Source organism: Lithobates pipiens, unplaced genomic scaffold (genome assembly GCF_037356315.1).
Source record: "Lithobates pipiens isolate NorthernLeopardFrog02 unplaced genomic scaffold, aLitPip1_a1.2 Scaffold_18, whole genome shotgun sequence".
NCBI classification, from domain to species: Eukaryota; Metazoa; Chordata; class Amphibia; order Anura; family Ranidae; genus Lithobates; species Lithobates pipiens.
In genome coordinates this window covers 448385753-448403730 of record NW_027507758.1, presented here as the reverse complement: position 1 = coordinate 448403730, position 17978 = coordinate 448385753, and the positions used below count along the sequence as shown (strand labels likewise).

General features: G+C 42.6%; 1 protein-coding gene across 2 annotated transcripts in view; it reads right to left on the bottom strand.

The window, feature by feature from the left end:
* PLS1 (plastin 1) overlaps positions 1–17978 on the bottom strand; it is a 184929-nt gene that overhangs the window by 87023 nt on the left and 79928 nt on the right. For both annotated transcript variants that reach the window (XM_077488218.1, XM_077488217.1), the window contains exon 2: positions 13406–13521. In XM_077488218.1, the coding sequence (XP_077344344.1) occupies positions 13406–13475 (70 nt within the window). In that variant the 5' untranslated portion in view covers positions 13476–13521. The remainder of the gene's footprint in view (positions 1–13405; positions 13522–17978) is intronic.

The following is a 17978-nucleotide window of genomic DNA, read 5'->3' as shown; positions in this document are numbered from 1 at the left end:
AGGATACGTATAGTGTTAAACCCATATAGATATTGCCACAACATTGTGTGTTTAGATAAACATTACCTGTCTGATTCCCAATCAAGTTCAGTCAGTTTCCAGGAAAGTGTTCTAGGTGGAGGTGCCTGACATGATGTTTGTTATGTGTTAAGTATGTCTGCCTGGAAACCTGTCTTACCTATATTTGGAAATGAGCTGACTAGGAGGTTGCACTTAAAACATTGATGTAATGTCAACAGCTGGGAGCGGCCACCCTGCCACAACTGAAATGTGAATTACAGAATATATTGATAGTAATTACTATGACCTTTGAACCAGTACAAAGCTGTGAAATATTAAATAGAGATTTGCACTGCTGCACAATGATATATAACAGTGCTGTATACCATGTAGGTAAAGCGGAATCCACTTGGGGTTCTAGAAGTGTCACTTGGCAAGCACCCTAGAACATCACTTCTGTGCCTGAAGAAACATCCATGTGGGACAGAGTAGTGTCATCTCAGGAATGCAATGACATTTTACATAATAAAGTAGTTTTGTTTTAGCCTCTATATTTTCATGGCAAAAGTGATCACTCTAGGGTCCCTGATAGCTAAAGCAAAATTGTAAAACCAGTGAAGTTCAAACTGAAGTATGATGAAAGAATACATAAGCACAGGTTACCTACCTTTTTAGTTAAAAAACATTATTTGCAAATTTCAACTTCTCCTGTAAAAGTCAAGCTTGCCTTCCCCCTGTACTCTTTTTACTTCCCAACCAGCCGCCATAGTTATACTACGGAAAGTACGCTCTCCTGCATGAATCATCGTCATTATACATCGGGCGCGTAGATGGCGATCTGTGGACGGGGCGCGTGCACGCACATTCTCTAGCAGAGGAGCCTATCAGTGGGCCCGGTGGACTCAATGTCTGCCGGCCACCAGTGATCGCTCCACAGAAAGGCAGAAAGGGGATCTGCCAGTGTAAACAAACAGATCCTCATTCTGTCAGGGGAGTAGAGTGAGATTGTTAGAAAGCACCTCCCTGGGGCACATTTGATCACCCCTGGTGTTAACCCCTCCCTACCAGTGTCATTTATACAGTAATCAGTGCATTTTTATAGCACAATGCCCAAAAAAGTGGCAGAAGTGTCTGATCTGTCCGCCGCAATGTCACAGTGCTGCTAAAAATTGCAGATCACCACAATTACTTGTAAAAAAATAAATAATAATAAACATGCCACAAATCTATCCCCTATTTTTTAAATGCAATAACTTTTGCACAAACCAATCAATATACGCTAATTGGGATTTTTTTATCAAAAATATGTAGAAGAATAAATATTGGCCTAAACTGAGGAAGAAATTAGTTTTTTTTACACTTTTTTGGATATTTATTATAGCAAAAAGTAAAAAATATATATATTTTTCAAAATTGACCCTCTTTTTTGGGTTATAGCGCAAAAAAAAAAAAAAAACCTGCAGGGGTGATCAAATACCACCAAAAAAGCTCTATTTGGACATCAATTTCATTTGGGTACAATGTTGCACGACCACGCAATTGTCTGTTAAAGCGATGCAGTGCCGTATCGCAAAAAATGGCCTGGTCAGGAAGTAGGTAAATCCTTCCGGAGCTGAAGTGAAGTGGTTAATGTTGAACCAAAAGAAATTCATATAAAATATATACATAAAGAATAGATAAAACTTCAAAGAGTCCACAAATTAAATATATATATATAGCAGCGCTCAATATACAAAATCTTATTCAGATGTTTGTTCATATGTGCTCTTGAAAGAGTGGTGATAGAGTCCAACGCGAGAAGAGAAGAAAAGAGATCAAAACCACTTTCCACCTGGCGTTTTTCCACCTTATGTGCTCTCCAAATACAAGCCCCCCAAGGGGATGCACTCACCAGAAAATCAAGAATATATGAGCCTTCAATATACCAAACCACTGAGTTCTTTGGTCGTATAGTAAACAGCATAGGGTCTGTCTCATCTAGATTGGGTCAATATCTCGATACCTTTTTACAAAAAAGTGTTACTTGCACTAAGGCATATCTGAGAGATACGAAAAGTTTTCTAAACCTCATAGATGTAGTAGACCTTAAAGCTAAAGATAATATTCTTTTGGTAACAGCGGATGTATCATCTTTATATTCTATTATCCAGCACGATGACGCCTTATTGGCACTAAACTGGGCACTATGTCAAAGGGACGATCTCCCTCATGCCCAGAACGTTTTTTTGAAAGATGCTTTGGACTTTTGTCTAAACCACAATTATTTTTGGTATAATGGAGAATTTTATCTACAAAAAAGAGGTGTAGCTATGGGGGCAAAGTTTGCACCGAGCATAGCTAACCTTTTCATGTCAGAGTGGGAGGATAAGGTTATTTTTAATAATAGACCCATAGAATTACTTTTTTACAAACGATACATAGATGATCTGTTCTTTATCTGGAATGGCAACCAAGCCCAATTAGACGGTTTTCTCAATAATTTGAATAATAATAGCCATAATATTGTTCTGTCCTCAGAATCTAATAAAAATGAGATCAATTTCCTAGATGTGACTGTATATCGTAAGGGAGACAAACTTGAAACAAAAGTTTTCTTTAAGAAAACAGACCGGAACAGCTATCTGCCCATATCTAGTGGACACCATCCAAATTGGCTACGAAATATTCCTAAAGGCCAAATAATGAGGGTCCGCAGGAATTGCACCGATTTCGATAACTATGTATCTCAGGCTACTGTTCTGAGTAATAAATTTATTACCAGAGGGTATAATCCCCAAGACATGCAAAAAATTATTGAGGATGTGGGGCAGATCCCAAGAACAGAATGTCTACAAGAACAGCATCTAGGGTTGCCATTAACGGTAGATAATAAGAGAATAAACCCTATAAACAATAAAGAATGGGGTTTTATCTCTAATTTCCACATACAATATAAAGAAGTGGAAAATATTTTTTAAAAACATTGGCCTGTTCTTTTATTAGATAAAAAGTTGAACCCAACACTACCGACTCGACCACAATTTATTTATCGGAAAGCGCCAAGTTTCGGTGATAAAATAATAAAAAAAGTTATAGATCCACCGGCTCCTCCTCGTACATTCTGGGAAAAAAATGGTTTCTTTGCCTGTCGCAAGTGCAAAGCATGTCGAGAAATCAGGAACCCTACCAGAAACCTTGTTAAATTTACCTCTACCTCGAACAACAGAGAATTTACCCTGAAGCAGTTCATTACCTGTAATAGTACTCATGTTGTGTATGCCCTTATGTGCCCATGCGGCCTAATGTACATTGGGAGAACAAAGAGGAAATTAAAAGTTAGGATAGCAGAACACATACATAACATTAAGATAGGTTATAAAGATCATAATGTATCCCTACATTTTAATCTTCAACACAATAGAGATCCAACGGAATTGCGTTTTTGGGGGATTGAACAGGTTAAACCCTATTGGAGGGGAATTAATAGAGTTCGTGAATTGTCAAAACAAGAAACCCATTGGATATTTTTAACAGACGTTTTAAATCCAAAGGGTTTAAACATTGAACTGGATCTAAATTGTTTCATCAGTGATACTTAAGCTTCTGACTGAATGTCTCCTGCAGATATTATTAGTTCCATGTATTATTACTTTTTTTCATTTTATTTTATTTTTATATTTATTTTTATTTATTTTTATCGTTTATTTTATTTTTTGTTTCTATTTTTTTACCTTTATCTTTATCTATACTTATTTTTATTTTTATCTTTTATTTTTATTTTTATTCTTATTTCTATTTTTATTTTTATTTTTATTTTTATTTTCATTTTTATTTTTATTTTTATTTTTATTTTTATGTTTATGTTTATTCATTTCTTCTATTTATTTATTTTAATTTTATTTTTATTTTTATTTTTTTCTTTATTATTTTTTTATTATTATTATTTTTTTCTTTATTTTTATTTTTATTTTTATTTTGTTTATTTTTGTTTATTTTTATTTTTATTTTTACTTTCATTCATTTTTTATTTTATTTTCATATATTTCACGGTTATATAAAAGGTTAATTTTTACCTCATTGATTAAGCATGCCCCAGATTGAATAAAATTAGATCATCTCATGAGCTAGATATAGGGCACTAATTGGCACATATATCTCTATATGTAGATATAAGACATATTGCGATACATTTATCAAGCATTGTTGGACGTTTTTACTTATTGGTTTATATATATTTATATGTTAAGAAATTATATATTTATATATTTATATGTTAAGAAATTTGCATATAATGTATTATGGTTTTACCTGCCAATTTATTTTGACTTGAGGATAGGCATGGTCCTGTTAACTTGTTTTTACTAGGTTCACGATGTGTGTGTGTGTGTGTAAAATGATCTTCGTGTACACACGCACATTCGTGAGATCGTATTTATTTTATGTTATTTAGCTACACATCGGGTCCAGTGATTGTGTTTTACGGTGACTGCAGAGCGACGAGAAATCCAGATCACAATAGGTCGGTCTGGGCGGGTTTTGGCCCTTGTCACTCTCAGTGAATATCCGCTTTCATTGGCTCCCGGTGTGTATATTTACTATCTTCCGGCGTGGTGTGTTACTCCCTCGAGACGAAGTCGGAAATGACGAAACGCGTCAGAGCGTAACACACACCGGAAGTGACGTGTGCGTTCCAGTGACTCGTTCGTGAACTAACCAAGGTACCAGGAAGTAAGCCGAACGTGCAGAGCGGTCGTTCGCGGTAACCGAAGGGGCTCACCACGAGTAACACAGGCACAGTACACTTATCCTATGCGAATTGTTTTAATATATTTGGTACGCCTATTTTGTATGGGGGGTCTATAATAAAGGGTTTTTAAACAGTATCACGCTATGTCAGTATGATCTTGTTTCCTTTATGAGCTTTGGACCACCCCATTATGGTGACATCAAGCGACCAAAGAATGTAAAGTTTTGAAGGCTCCTATATCTTTGATTTCCCACGACCAAAGAACTCAGTGGTTTGGTATATTGAAGGCTCATATATTCTTGATTTTCTGGTGAGTGCATCCCCTTGGGGGGGCTTGTATTTGGAGAGCACATAAGGTGGAAAAACGCCAGGTGGAAAGTGGTTTTGATCTCTTTTCTTCTCTTCACGCGTTGGACTCTATCACCACTCTTTCAAGAGCACATATGAACAAACATCTGAATAAGATTTTGTATATTGAGCGCTGCTATATATATATATTTAATTTGTGGACTCTTTGAAGTTTTATCTATTCTTTATGTATATATTTTATATGAAGTGCATTTTAAACAAGCAGCAGCTATTATTATTTATTTGATTGAATCACTTAGTAATAATAAGGATCAGTCTAAAGATTGCTACATTTTTCTTTTAAAATTAAATCCTCAAGCGCTGAGCAGTGTGCGATTTGCAGGTGGGGACGATAAATTTTCAGCACGCAGGCCTGGAACCAAAAGAAATACCTGTGCTACAGATTTTCTTCCAAAGAGGTACCTCGTATCCCACTTTGGGATGTACACAGTTTGGCTTTACTAACAAGCCCCCTTCAGTATGAGGACTCCTTTTGGTACATACCAATAAGGCTCTAATTACACACTAACTTGATGATTGGGATTCTATTCGGTTGGATACAACAGGGCAAATTTCGCGTTCCCCCATCTTCAGGGGTGTTTGCACCACTTCAACAATATCTTGATATCGTCATATGTCATGGAATGTTTGATATATAATTGCTCTCTTCATCTCGCCTTGATTGAATCAACTCATTCCTAATAGCACCTACCCAGTATGCCCTGAGGAAGTAGCAAAACGCATTAACAAGAAGGCATCAATACTATCAAATGATACCCTATACAGGATACTTTGTCCATTATGGATCCTATATTATACATTTCAGATTTCTTTTTTCCCTTCCATGTCCTTTTTATTGGGTATTTGTTGACCATGTCAGTTAGCAAGGGTGTTTTTGTCTGTTAAAATTTAATTTTATTAGATGCATAAAATATATTTTTTTTACAAATAACTGTCTCATGTTATGCCTACAAAGTCTGCCATTTTTTTTTATTAGAGATTTTAAAACTCATTTCAATCCTTTTGTTCATTCATTCATAGAACTTTGTGAATGAATGGAGTGGCTCTGTGGGCGAAACCATGCACAGCTGTGCTGTTTTTACATTGTGAAAGCGGGTGCAGGAAGAAGATCCCCCACCCCGTGTCACAGAAGGGGTGAGAGGGTGGCTACTCCATAGTTACATGTCACATGTTTCACCCCAAATACGAGTGTAACACATTACAAAAGGTGTATTAATGCTTTAACTTAAAAAGCAGCACACTAACTATCCAAATTCAGGACACAAATAAACATATAAACTAGAATAGGTGCTCAATCCCGTTAAGACCAATGATAAACCAGTGAACTTCAATAAGCAAGAAGAAATACCATTTAATATAAAGTGAAAACAATCACATTTGAAGTAGTGCTAAGAAGAAAGTGTGTAAGTGCACATCCTTTTAAAAGTAAAATCATATTAATATTATTATTACAGGATTTATATTGCGCCAACAGTTTGCTCAGCACTTTGCAAAATGAAGGCAGACATTATAGTTTGGTACAAGAGGAATCAGAGGGCCCTGCTCATATGAATAAAAGTTCTTAGTGAAAGCAAACAGTCCTTATCCAAGTAATGTGGAAAAACACATTACACTACAGTTCTGGTTTGTTTGTATCACACCAACCAAATAAACAGGCTCCTTACCGGATATACAGTATATATGACCTCTGTGTTATTAGAGATATGCAGCACATTAAGAGTAGCGAACTGCAAAACCATGGTCAGCAAAGCTCATTTCGTGTCATCATAAACCACCAAAAACACCCTCAGAACCAACAAGGCAGAAGAATAAAGAGAAGCCACCTCATGTAATACCCTTTAAAAGGTGAATACTTTATTAAAAGAAAATCACTCACTATATGTAAGAAGAGACCATGTATATAAAATCACCGCCACGGTCCGGCCGCTGGGAGTGATTACATCACAGGTTAGGCCCCTCCCAACAGGACCTTTTAAATGTTATTACACAATGTTTCTGTGATAACCTACAAATATTAGATTTTTTATCACTTTATGTGCTAGGGAAAATGGCCACTAGCAGCATAAGACAGCAATAGAAACCTGTTAGTGGGTCTAAGCCTTTCATATTCTATACAAAAATAAATAGTAAAAAATTGGCTTTACAGATAGGACAATTTCTTGTTCCTTAGGCACACCCTCCTGCCTTCATAATGGAGCTAAGAGCATGTGGATTCCATGAAGTAAATGCTACATGAATCATCTGCCCTTACTCAAGATGGCCACGGCCAGAAATGCTAAGGGATGATTTTCAAAGTGATTTCTCAACAGAATAAAGCATGTAAACATAGATGGATGAGTGAGTGTGCTTTGAATATTAAGAATTAATTTAAAAACCTGCTCCAGCTATTTTGGTAGATGTCTGTTGTGCCAACACTAAAGTATTTGTTTATTTGTACTCATCATCGGTACAATCCTCGATTTTTGCTAGCAATTCCTAATGGTTATGACTGGATGGCTCCATATTTCTTGTCACGGTCAGGAGTGAGGCCGAAATGCTGAGAGGGCTCCCCTTGCGGCCGAGCGCAGCACAACCCTGAAGTTGACACAGGGATGCAGTGCCCACAGTAGCACAGGTTGCCAGGTAGCAGCAGCAGAGGCCAAGTACCGGGTAAGCAGGCCTAGATGGGCAACTGTGTTAGGAAATCCGAGAGTAGGCAGCGGAAGTCCAGAGAATGGTCAAACAGGCCGGGATCAGGTGCAGGAAGCAGATCAGGAACGTCGGGTACAAGCCAGGAGTCAGAGCCAGGAGAACAACAGGAGCAGGTCAAGCAAGCCGGGTCGGTACACTGGAGGTCGGATAACAGGAAGCACGGGTACAGGTTCACAGGAGAGCTGACGATAATCCAGCAATGCGGGAGTGTCAAGCGATCGTTTAAATGGGCGAGATGACCGGGTCACATCGTGAGCGCGTCGGAGCGATCGTACGTCTACGTCGAGTACGTTGTGTATTCGTGGCATCACCGCGTATGCCCGCCCGGTTAGACGTCGCGTCGGTCGTTCGTCTGGAAACTACTTTGCGCTTACGTAGGCGCCGACGCGCGTTAACACGAACGTACCTCGTGAGATTGCGGCTATTTCCCTGACAGTGCCTCCCCCCAAGGGGCAGCCTCCGGATGCCCAACCGAGCCCATTTTTCAGGATACCGGCTGCGGAACCTACGTAAAAGTTTAGGAGCGTGTACGTGATCGGCAGGTTCCCACGAGTTCTCCTCAGCAGAATACCCCTTCCATTTAATTAAAAACTGGATGGTCCTACCTCTCCGACGACAGTCGAGGATGGACTCAACTTCGTATTCGGTTTCTTCACCAACCTGAACTGGAGGCGGGGGCATTTCTTCTCTTCCTGAAAATGGACTAAAGGTAACAGGTTTAAGGAGGGAGACATGAAATATAGGATGGATTTTAAATGATTCAGGCAAAACAAGTTCAAAGGCTACGGGATTAATCTCCCGTTTGATCTCAAAAGGACCCAGAAATTTAGGTCCCAGTTTCTGGGAAGGACAAGGCAGTTTGAGATTTGCTGCTGAAAGCCACACCTTATCCCCTGTCTTGAAGGTAGGGTTGACTCTCTTCCTCTTATCATACTGCTTTTTGTATTCCTCCTGGGCCCTTCTCATGGTATCTTGAAGTACTTGATAGTTTGAGTGAATGAGATTTACTCGGTCTTGGACTGCCGGGACAGACGATTCAGGAATGGTGTTAGGCAGGAATGAAGGGTGGAATCCGTAGTTTGCCCAGAAGGGTGACTGGTTGGTGGAGGCGTGCACAGAGTTATTATAAGCGAATTCCGCACAAGGTAACAAGGAAACCCAATCATCCTGGGAGAAGGAGCAGAAGCATCGCAGGTATTGCTCCAATGTTTGATTGGTCCTTTCGGTTTGTCCGTTACTCTGTGGGTGATAGGCAGACGATAAACATATCTTAATTGAGAGCAATTTACACAGTTCTTTCCAAAATTTGGAGGTGAATTGTACCCCTCTGTCCGATACAATGCTATCAGGTACCCCGTGTAACCGGACAATCTCTTTAATAAAAGTTTTTGCCGTATCTAGGGCAGAGGGGGTCCCTTTTAGCGGCAAGAAATGCGCCATCTTGGACAGACGGTCCACGACCACCAAGATGGCCGTAAACCCTTCAGAGGGAGGTAGTTCCACAATAAAATCCATGGAAATTTCTTTCCATGGTTTCTCCGGGACTGGCAGTGGCCTGAACAGACCCCAGGGTCTGGTGTTAGGTCCCTTGTTGCGCTGGCAGATGGTGCAGGAATCCACGTATACCTTACAGTCCGCCCTTAAAGTAGGCCACCATAGGGACCGCCGTACAAGGTCCGTCGTCTTCCGCACTCCAAAGTGGCCTGCAAGTTGGTGGTCATGGAAGGTCTTCAATACCAGTAACCTGGCCTGCTGGGGAACAAAAATCTTGTCCTGGTGCCATAGAAGCCCTCCTTGGCTCCTCAGGGAAGAAACTTCGGTCTCCGTACACTGCCTAGTAGCCAGTTCGATAGAAGACCTTAGGTCTGGTTGTATCAACAGGAAATTTTGGGGAGACAAAATTGTACTGGGTGGGGCTCCTTCTGGGGTATCAGGAAACATCCTAGATAAAGCATCCGCTTTGCTGTTCTTAGATCCCGGGCGGTAGGTAATGTGGAAATTGAATCTTGAAAAGAACAAAGCCCACCGGGCCTGTCGGGGTCTCAGACGTCTGGCCGTACGGAGATACTCCAAGTTTTTATGGTCCGTAAAAATTAGAATGGGGTGAGCGGCACCTTCCAGGAGGTACCTCCATTCTTCAAGAGCGGTTTTGATCGCTAGAAGTTCCCGGTCCCCTACATCATAGTTCTTCTCTGGGGGGCTCATCTTCCGAGAGAAAAAGGCTACAGGATGCAGTAAAGCTTTGGGACCTTGGCGTTGGGATAAGATCGCCCCGGTGGCCACCTCCGAGGCATCAACTTCTAGCACGAAGGGCAAGGCGGGATCTGGATGCTGCAGGATGGGCGCAGAGGTAAAAAGGATCTTGAGCTGATCAAAGGCGGACTGAGCTGCTGGGGACCAGTGGAACTTGGTGTGCTGGCGAGTGGTCAAGGTGATGGGTGCTACGATGGTGGAGAATCCCCGTATGAACCTTCGGTAGAAGTTTGCGAACCCGATAAATCTCTGTACACCCCTTTTGTCAGAAGGAGCGGGCCAATCCAGGATAGATTTCACTTTCTGCGGGTCCATGGCAATTCCACCTGTGGTAATAATGAGTCCCAAGAAATGGATAGATTCCTTCTCAAAATCACACTTCTCGGCTTTGGCATATAACCCGTGAGTTCTAAGAATACATAGTACTTTCCTAACATGTACCCTGTGAAGCTCTAGTGAGGTTGAAAAAATCAGAATGTCGTCAAGGTAGGCGACAACAAAGTGGTCAAGGTGCTCCCGAAAGATATCATTAATGAAATGCTGAAAGGTTGCCGGGGCATTACATAGTCCAAAGGGCATGACTAAATACTCAAAGTGACCAAATCTTGTTCTGAAGGCGGTCTTCCACTCGTCCCCTTCCCGGATACGGACAAGATTATAAGCCCCACGTAGATCAAGTTTCGTAAAGATACGTGAGGTATGGAACCTCTGGAGGAGTTCAGGGATAAGCGGAAGAGGATAACGGTTTTTGAGGGTAATATTATTTAATTCCCGATAGTCCACACATGGTCTTAGGGTCTTATCTTTTTTCTCCACAAAGAAGATACCTGCTCCGGCAGGGGATGAAGAGGGACGAATGAATCCTTTGGCCAGGTTTTCGTCGATGTATTGTCTCAGAGCCTCCAGTTCAGTCTCCGAAAGGGGAAATATCCGACCAAAAGGAATGGAGGCCCCGGGTAACAATTCAATGGGGCAGTCATAGGGGCGGTGTGGAGGTAGGATATCGGCTTTCCTCTTGTCAAACACGTCTCTGAATTCCTGGTAGACTGTAGGTATGTGAGAAGCCGGACTGGGTGCAGGTTGTACAGTCAGACAACTGGGCAGGTTGCGAGGGACGGAATCTAGGCAGTGCTGCTGGCAGTAGGCAGATGTGAAGGAAACCACCCTTGTGGGCCAATCGATCTGGGGGTTGTGAGCCTGTAGCCAAGGGATCCCTAGGATAACAGGGAACATCGGGGAGCTCAGAACATCGAATTTAAGGAATTCCCGGTGACCCGAATCGGTGATCGTCAGGATGGGACTAGTTTCCTTGGTGACATGACCTGAACTAGGTAAGGAGCCATCGGCCAAACGGACGGTCAGTCTCTGTTCCTTGAGGTTCAGTGGGAGAGCCAGACTCCTAGCCAAGGTTAAGTCCAGGAAGCAACTACAGGCTCCAGAGTCAATAATTGCTTGTAGAGGGATCCTGCTGCCTGCCACCATCAATGTGACTGGAAGAGTGATGTGGGCAGAAGCTGACTTTGCTACCTGAAGATGAGATGGGGTGCTTGGGACTGGTTTACTCGGCCTTGTGGGGCAGTTGTTAATGAAATGTCCCGATTTCCCACAGTAAAAACAAAGGTGTGCCTGACGGCGGAGGAGTCTCTCTTCGGAGGTTAAAGCGGGACGGGGAATGCCCCTCAGAACGGGGGCTACTGCTGGATGAGCTGAAGGTGGGACCTGGATGGAGCAAGTAGTCCGAGAGCGTTCAGACTGACGTTCCCGAAGACGCCTGTCGAGCTGGATGGCGAGTAAGATGAGGTCCTCAAGAGTAGTGGGAATCTTCAATCTGGCCAACTCGCCCTTAAGGGCTTCGGACAGCCCCATACGATACTGAAATTTTAGTGCTGCTTCGTTCCAGCCGGAGTCAGAGCTCCAGGTACGAAATTCAACTGAATAGTCCTCTGCAGGTCGCCCACCCTGGCGAAGGGCGTACAAAGTTGCTTCGGCTGAGCTGTCCGGAAAGGGTCATCATACAAGCGGGCCATGGCTTCAAAGAACAGGTCCAAAGTATCCATGTAAGGGCTGCATTGCTCCAGCAGGCCATGGGCCCAAGCCTGGGGATCGTCCCTCAGTAATGAAATGGTGAACCCCACCTTGGTTGCTTCTGAAGAAAAGGTCTGAGGTTGCAGGGAGAAGTAGAGGAAACATGAGTTTTTGAAGGATCTGAATTTTCTTCGGTCCCCGAAGAAGCGTTCCGGGGCTGGGACTCGTGGTTCTGGAGCAGCTGAGATTGTAGAAGCAGGAACTTGACCAGAGAAGGTGGGTGGTTCAAGCGGGTGTTGCAAGCGTTCCTTCAGCCGGTGATATTTCTCTCGGAGCTCCTGAATAGCTGGAGTAAGGGCCGTAAGTTCTTGTAAGACGGCCTCCAATGGGGAGTCACCTCTGTCGACCTCTGACATGGCTGGATTATACTGTCACGGTCAGGAGTGAGGCCGAAATGCTGAGAGGGCTCCCCTTGTGGCCGAGCGCAGCACAACCCTGAAGTTGACACAGGGATGCAGTGCCCACAGTAGCACAGGTTGCCAGGTAGCAGCAGCAGAGGCCAAGTACCGGGTAAGCAGGCCTAGATGGGCAACTGTGTTAGGAAATCCGAGAGTAGGCAGCGGAAGTCCAGAGAATGGTCAAACAGGCCGGGATCAGGTGCAGGAAGCAGATCAGGAACGTCGGGTACAAGCCAGGAGTCAGAGCCAGGAGAACAACAGGAGCAGGTCAAGCAAGCCGGGTCGGTACACTGGAGGTCGGATAACAGGAAGCACGGGTACAGGTTCACAGGAGAGCTGACAATAATCCAGCAATGCGGGAGTGTCAGGCGATCGTTTAAATGGGCGAGATGACCGGGTCACGTCGTGAGCGCGTCGGAGCGATCGTACGTCTACGTCGAGTACGTTGTGTATTCGTGGCATCACCGCGTATGCCCGCCCGGTTAGACGTCGCGTCGGTCGTTCGTCTGGAAACTACTTTGCGTTTACGTAGGCGCCGACGCGCGTTAACACGAACGTACCTCGTGAAATTGCGGCTATTTCCCTGACATTTCTCCTTTTACTGATGTACCAGTTGGTTGTTGTCCATTTTGTAACTTCTGTTTAAAACCAATAAAGCTCTTTGACAAGAAAAAATGAATTAAATAGCATTTTTGGATTGTGGTGCTCTTTCTTTTAACAATCTTCTTCCCAGGTTTATCAAGTTAGAATCCTGACACAGACTAGTTACAGACCTAGTCATCTCAATAACCTCAAACATTCCATCATTAGCTAAAAATCAACTCATGCATCCTTTTGTTAATAATATTCAGATTTATATGGCCAAAAAGTATTTCAGACTTACCAACTTTCTGAAACGCTTCTCTGAGTTCTTCTAACTCCTCCCTAGTTATAGTGATTGTGTTGTTAGCCATTCCCAGGATCAGTCAGGTTGAAATTTCAAGAGGCTTTACCTGCGACCTAGGGGTAAAAACATATGGCGTAATTGTGAATATTTACACATCAGCACTGCTAGGTGTCTAGGTATCCATCAACAGAGAGACCATCAATCATTAATAGAACAAAGACGACCCCATTATTACAGTGACAGACACACAAAGAATGGCATATAAATTATACAAATCAGTTTGACAGGTGATAAGCATATCTTTATTTCATTTATAAGACTACTACTTTTTATACTAATACAACCTGCAGATTTAGTGAGTTTTGTTGCACTGAAAAGAAATCCCAGTATGTCGATTCAAAATCAAGTCTTGAATCTTTTCAGGAGCAATCAGATGGCCTAATACCTTGCTGGGTTTAAAAACATTAACCCAAAAATTCTAGAAGCTAAGCTTAATACCATGTAAAAGGAGAGTGTCAACTGTTCTGAGAAGGTATTAAGTAATATCAGACAAGTTATATCTCACAAAAGCTACAGCCTAACGTTTTATGTGCACAGTACTAGATATACTGTATGTAGCCCCTAACTTTATAAGAGGATAGGAGAAAGGGGCATGGTGGGCATTTAAACAAAACATGTATAGTAGATTTATTATTACTACTATATGTTTGAAAATTAGGGAATGATTTCCCCTATGGTCAATAAGTTTGACTGGCCATGACATGTAGAATGAGTGGTGGTATTTGCACAGAAAAGTGGCATCTAGTTTTTGCAGATAATTGATGGATAGACCAGTCAGTAGCACAAGTACTCCCTTTTCATTTGTCAAGATCTTCAGGGTTTCTCAAATGTATATAAGCATAAATGCTGTCTGAATTTGTTGCAAAAAAAAAAAAATGTATGCATTAATTGTTCAATTCAAACCTATAATATTACTCATACTGTCACAAAAAAGTCTATAAAAACTGCACGTGCATATGTATGCTGTAGATTCATACAGTATCTCACAAAAGTGAGTACACCCCTCACATTTTTGTAAATACTTTATTCTATCTTTTCATGTGACAACACTGAAGAAATTACACTTTGCTACAATGTAAAGTAGTGAGTGTACAGTTTGTATAACAGTGTAAATTTGCCCCTCAAAATAACTGAACACACAGCCATTAATGTCTAAACCGCTAACAACAAAAGTGAGTACACCCCTAAGTGAAAATGTCCAAATTGGGCCCAATTAGCCATTTTCCCTTCCCTGTGCCATGTGACTCATTAGTGTTACAAGGTCTCAAGTGTGACTGGGGAGCAGGTGTGTTAAATTTGGTGTTATCGCTCTCACTCTCTCATACTGGTCACTGGAAGTTCAACATGACACCTTATGGCAAAGAACTCTCTGAGGATCTGAAAAAAAGAATTGTTGCTCTACATAAAGATGGCTAAGGCTATAAGAAGATTGCCAAGACCCTGAAACTGAGCTGCAGCATGGTGGCCAAGACCATACAGCGGTTTAACAGGACAGGTTCCACTCAGAACAGGCCTCGCCGTGTTCGACCAAAGAAGTTGAGTGCACGTGCTCAGCGTCATATCCAGAGGTTGTCTTTGGGAAATAGACGTATGAGTGCTGATAGCATTGCTGCAGAGGTTGAAAGGGTGGGGGGGTCAGCCTATTAATGTTCTGACCATACGCCTCACACTGCATCAAACTGGTCTCTATGGCTGTTGTCCCAGAAGGAAGCCTCTTCTAAAGATGATGCACAAGAAAGCCTGTAAACAATTTGCAGAGGACAAGCAGACTAAGGACATGGATTACTGGAAACATTTCCTGTGGTCTGTTGTGACCAAGATAAACTTATTTGGTTCAGATGGTGTCAAGCGTGTGTGGCGGCAACCAGGTGAGGAGTACAAGGACAAGTTTGTCTTGCCTACAGTCAAGCATGGTGGTGGAAGTGTCATGGTCTGGGGCTACATGAGTACTGCCGGCACTGGGGATCTACAGTTCATTGAAGGAACCATGAATGCCAACATGTACTGTGACATACTGAAGCAGAGCGTGATCCCCTCCCTTCAGAGACCGGGCCACTGGGCAGTATTCCAACATAACGACCCCAAACACACCTCCAAGATGACCACTGCCTTGCTAAAGAAGCTGAGGGTAAAGGTGATGGACTGGCCAAGCATGTCTCCAGACCTAAACCCTATTGAGCATCTGCGGGGCATCCTCAAATGGAAGGTGGAGGAGCGCAAGGTCTCTAACATCCACCAGCTCCGACTCCAATAACAACCTGTGAAGCTCTGGTGAACTCCATGCCCAAGATGGTTAAGGCAGTGCTGGAAAATAATGGTGACCACACAAAATATTGACACTTTGGGCCCAATTTGGACATATTCAGTTAGGGGTGTACTCACTTTTGTTGCCAGCGGTTTAGACATTAATGGCTGTGTGTTGAGTTATTTTGAGGGGACAGAAAATGTACACTGTTATACAAGCTGTACACTCACTACTTTATATTGTAGCAAAGTGTCATTTCTTCAGTGTTGTCACATGAAAAAAAATCATAAAAGATTTACACAAACGTGAGGGGTGTACTCACATTTGTGAGATACTGTATATTTATGTATAATATACATTTGATTGAGTTCCTTCCTTTGTGTATATCACTTAGTTGCTCAGAATTTTATTCTGTTGGTCACATTCCCCATTGTAAACAATTATTATATTTCTCAATCCTGCTGTTAGTGGAAACAATTCCAGTTATTAATTAGAAATTGTTTATCATTATACTTCATTACTTCAGCGCTCTTCCTGTCATCTGACAGAAATACACGTGCAAGAATAAGTGTACTGTATGTCCTTAGTCCTGTCATTGCTGGAAAACAGAGGAACGATGCGGCACAGTACTGCTTCAATTAGGCTGCATTCACCCCTGAGCGTAGCATTTTCAGGCAGAAAATTTACCGCGATTTTGCTGCGTTTTTACCGCGATTTTGCTGCGTTTTTACAGCGTTTTGCCGTGATTTTGTGTCGGGCAAAAGGTCACCAATGTAAAAAGAAGAAAAACTCCCAAATCTGCCCAATTCGAGTGACAAAAAAGGGTCCGGAAATTGTTTGAGCTTCAGGCGTTGGGCTTCAGGTGACTTGAAGTGGAGATGTGAAACATCTCCATTGAGAATAATGGATTTTTTCCCCTCTAGCGTTTTGTAGCTTCAGGCTTCAGGCTACAAAACGCTCAGGTGTGAATGCAGCCTTAGAGCTGAACTCCAGAGAGATAAAAAGGACACAGATAAATGCTCTTTATTATTTAAATATTGATGATGAATTAACACATCCTTAAAGTGGAACTTCACTTTCTCAATCAACATTGACTATGTCTAATCCTTATGCTGCTAGCATTAGTAAACAGATAGGAAAGTATATCATATTTACTTGTTTTAAATGTTTTTTTTTTTTTGTATTTCTTTAATTACCTCCTGTTTTCCAGGTCTGGGCAAATTATGTCATACATCCCGGGAGTCTTCAAGAGGGGAGGGAAGGTTCTCAGCTCAGCCTATGCCTAAGCCAGGCATGTCCAAAGTCCGGCCCACGTTCCGGTTTCGGACGGTCCGCCTGGTAATGTTGACATATATATCTTTTGTGGCCCCCAACGAATCCCCTAGCGCCGGGGAAGTCCCATCTCCTGTGCTGCCATTGGACAACTGTTTTGTCCATCATAGTAGGCAGGACTTTCAATTAAAGAGGCCGTCGATAAAAACAGGAGTTTCTCCTGTATGTCTGTCGGCGCTCACCCCGCCCCCCTCCCTGTCTCCTCCAAGCCTGCAGATGGACATGGATCAGGCTGCACTGATGGCAATGGTAAGTCTGCATTCATGTCAATGTGTGGGGGCTGCATTCATGTCAGTGTGTGGGGGCTGCATACATGTCAGTGTGTGGGGGCTGCATTCATGCCAGTGTGTGAGAGCTGCATTCATGTCAGTGTGTGGGGGCTGCATTCATGTCAGTGTGTGGGGGCTGCATTCATGTCAGTGTGTGGGGCCTGCATTCATGTCAGTGTGTGGGGCCTGCATTCATGTCAGTGTGTGGGGGCTGCATTCATGTCAGTGTGTGGGGGCTGCATTCATGCCAGTGTGTGAGAGCTGCATTCATGTCAGTGTGTGGGGGCTGCATTCATGTCAGTGTGTGGGGGCTGCATTCATGTCAGTGTGTGGGGGCTGCATTCATGCCAGTGTGTGAGAGCTGCATTCATGTCAGTGTGTGAGAGCTGCATTCATGTCAGTGTGTGGGGGCTGCATTCATGTCAGTGTGTGGGGGCTGCATTCATGTCAGTGTGTGGGGGCTGCATTCATGTCAGTGTGTGGGGGCTGCATTCATGTCAGTGTGTGGGGGATGCATTCATGGCAATACTATGGGGGCTGAATTAATGTCAATGTGTGAGGGCTGCATTCATGTCAGTGTGTGGGGGCTGCATTCATGTCAGTGTGTGGGGGATGCATTCATGGCAATACTATGGGGGCTGAATTAATGTCAATGTGTGAGGGC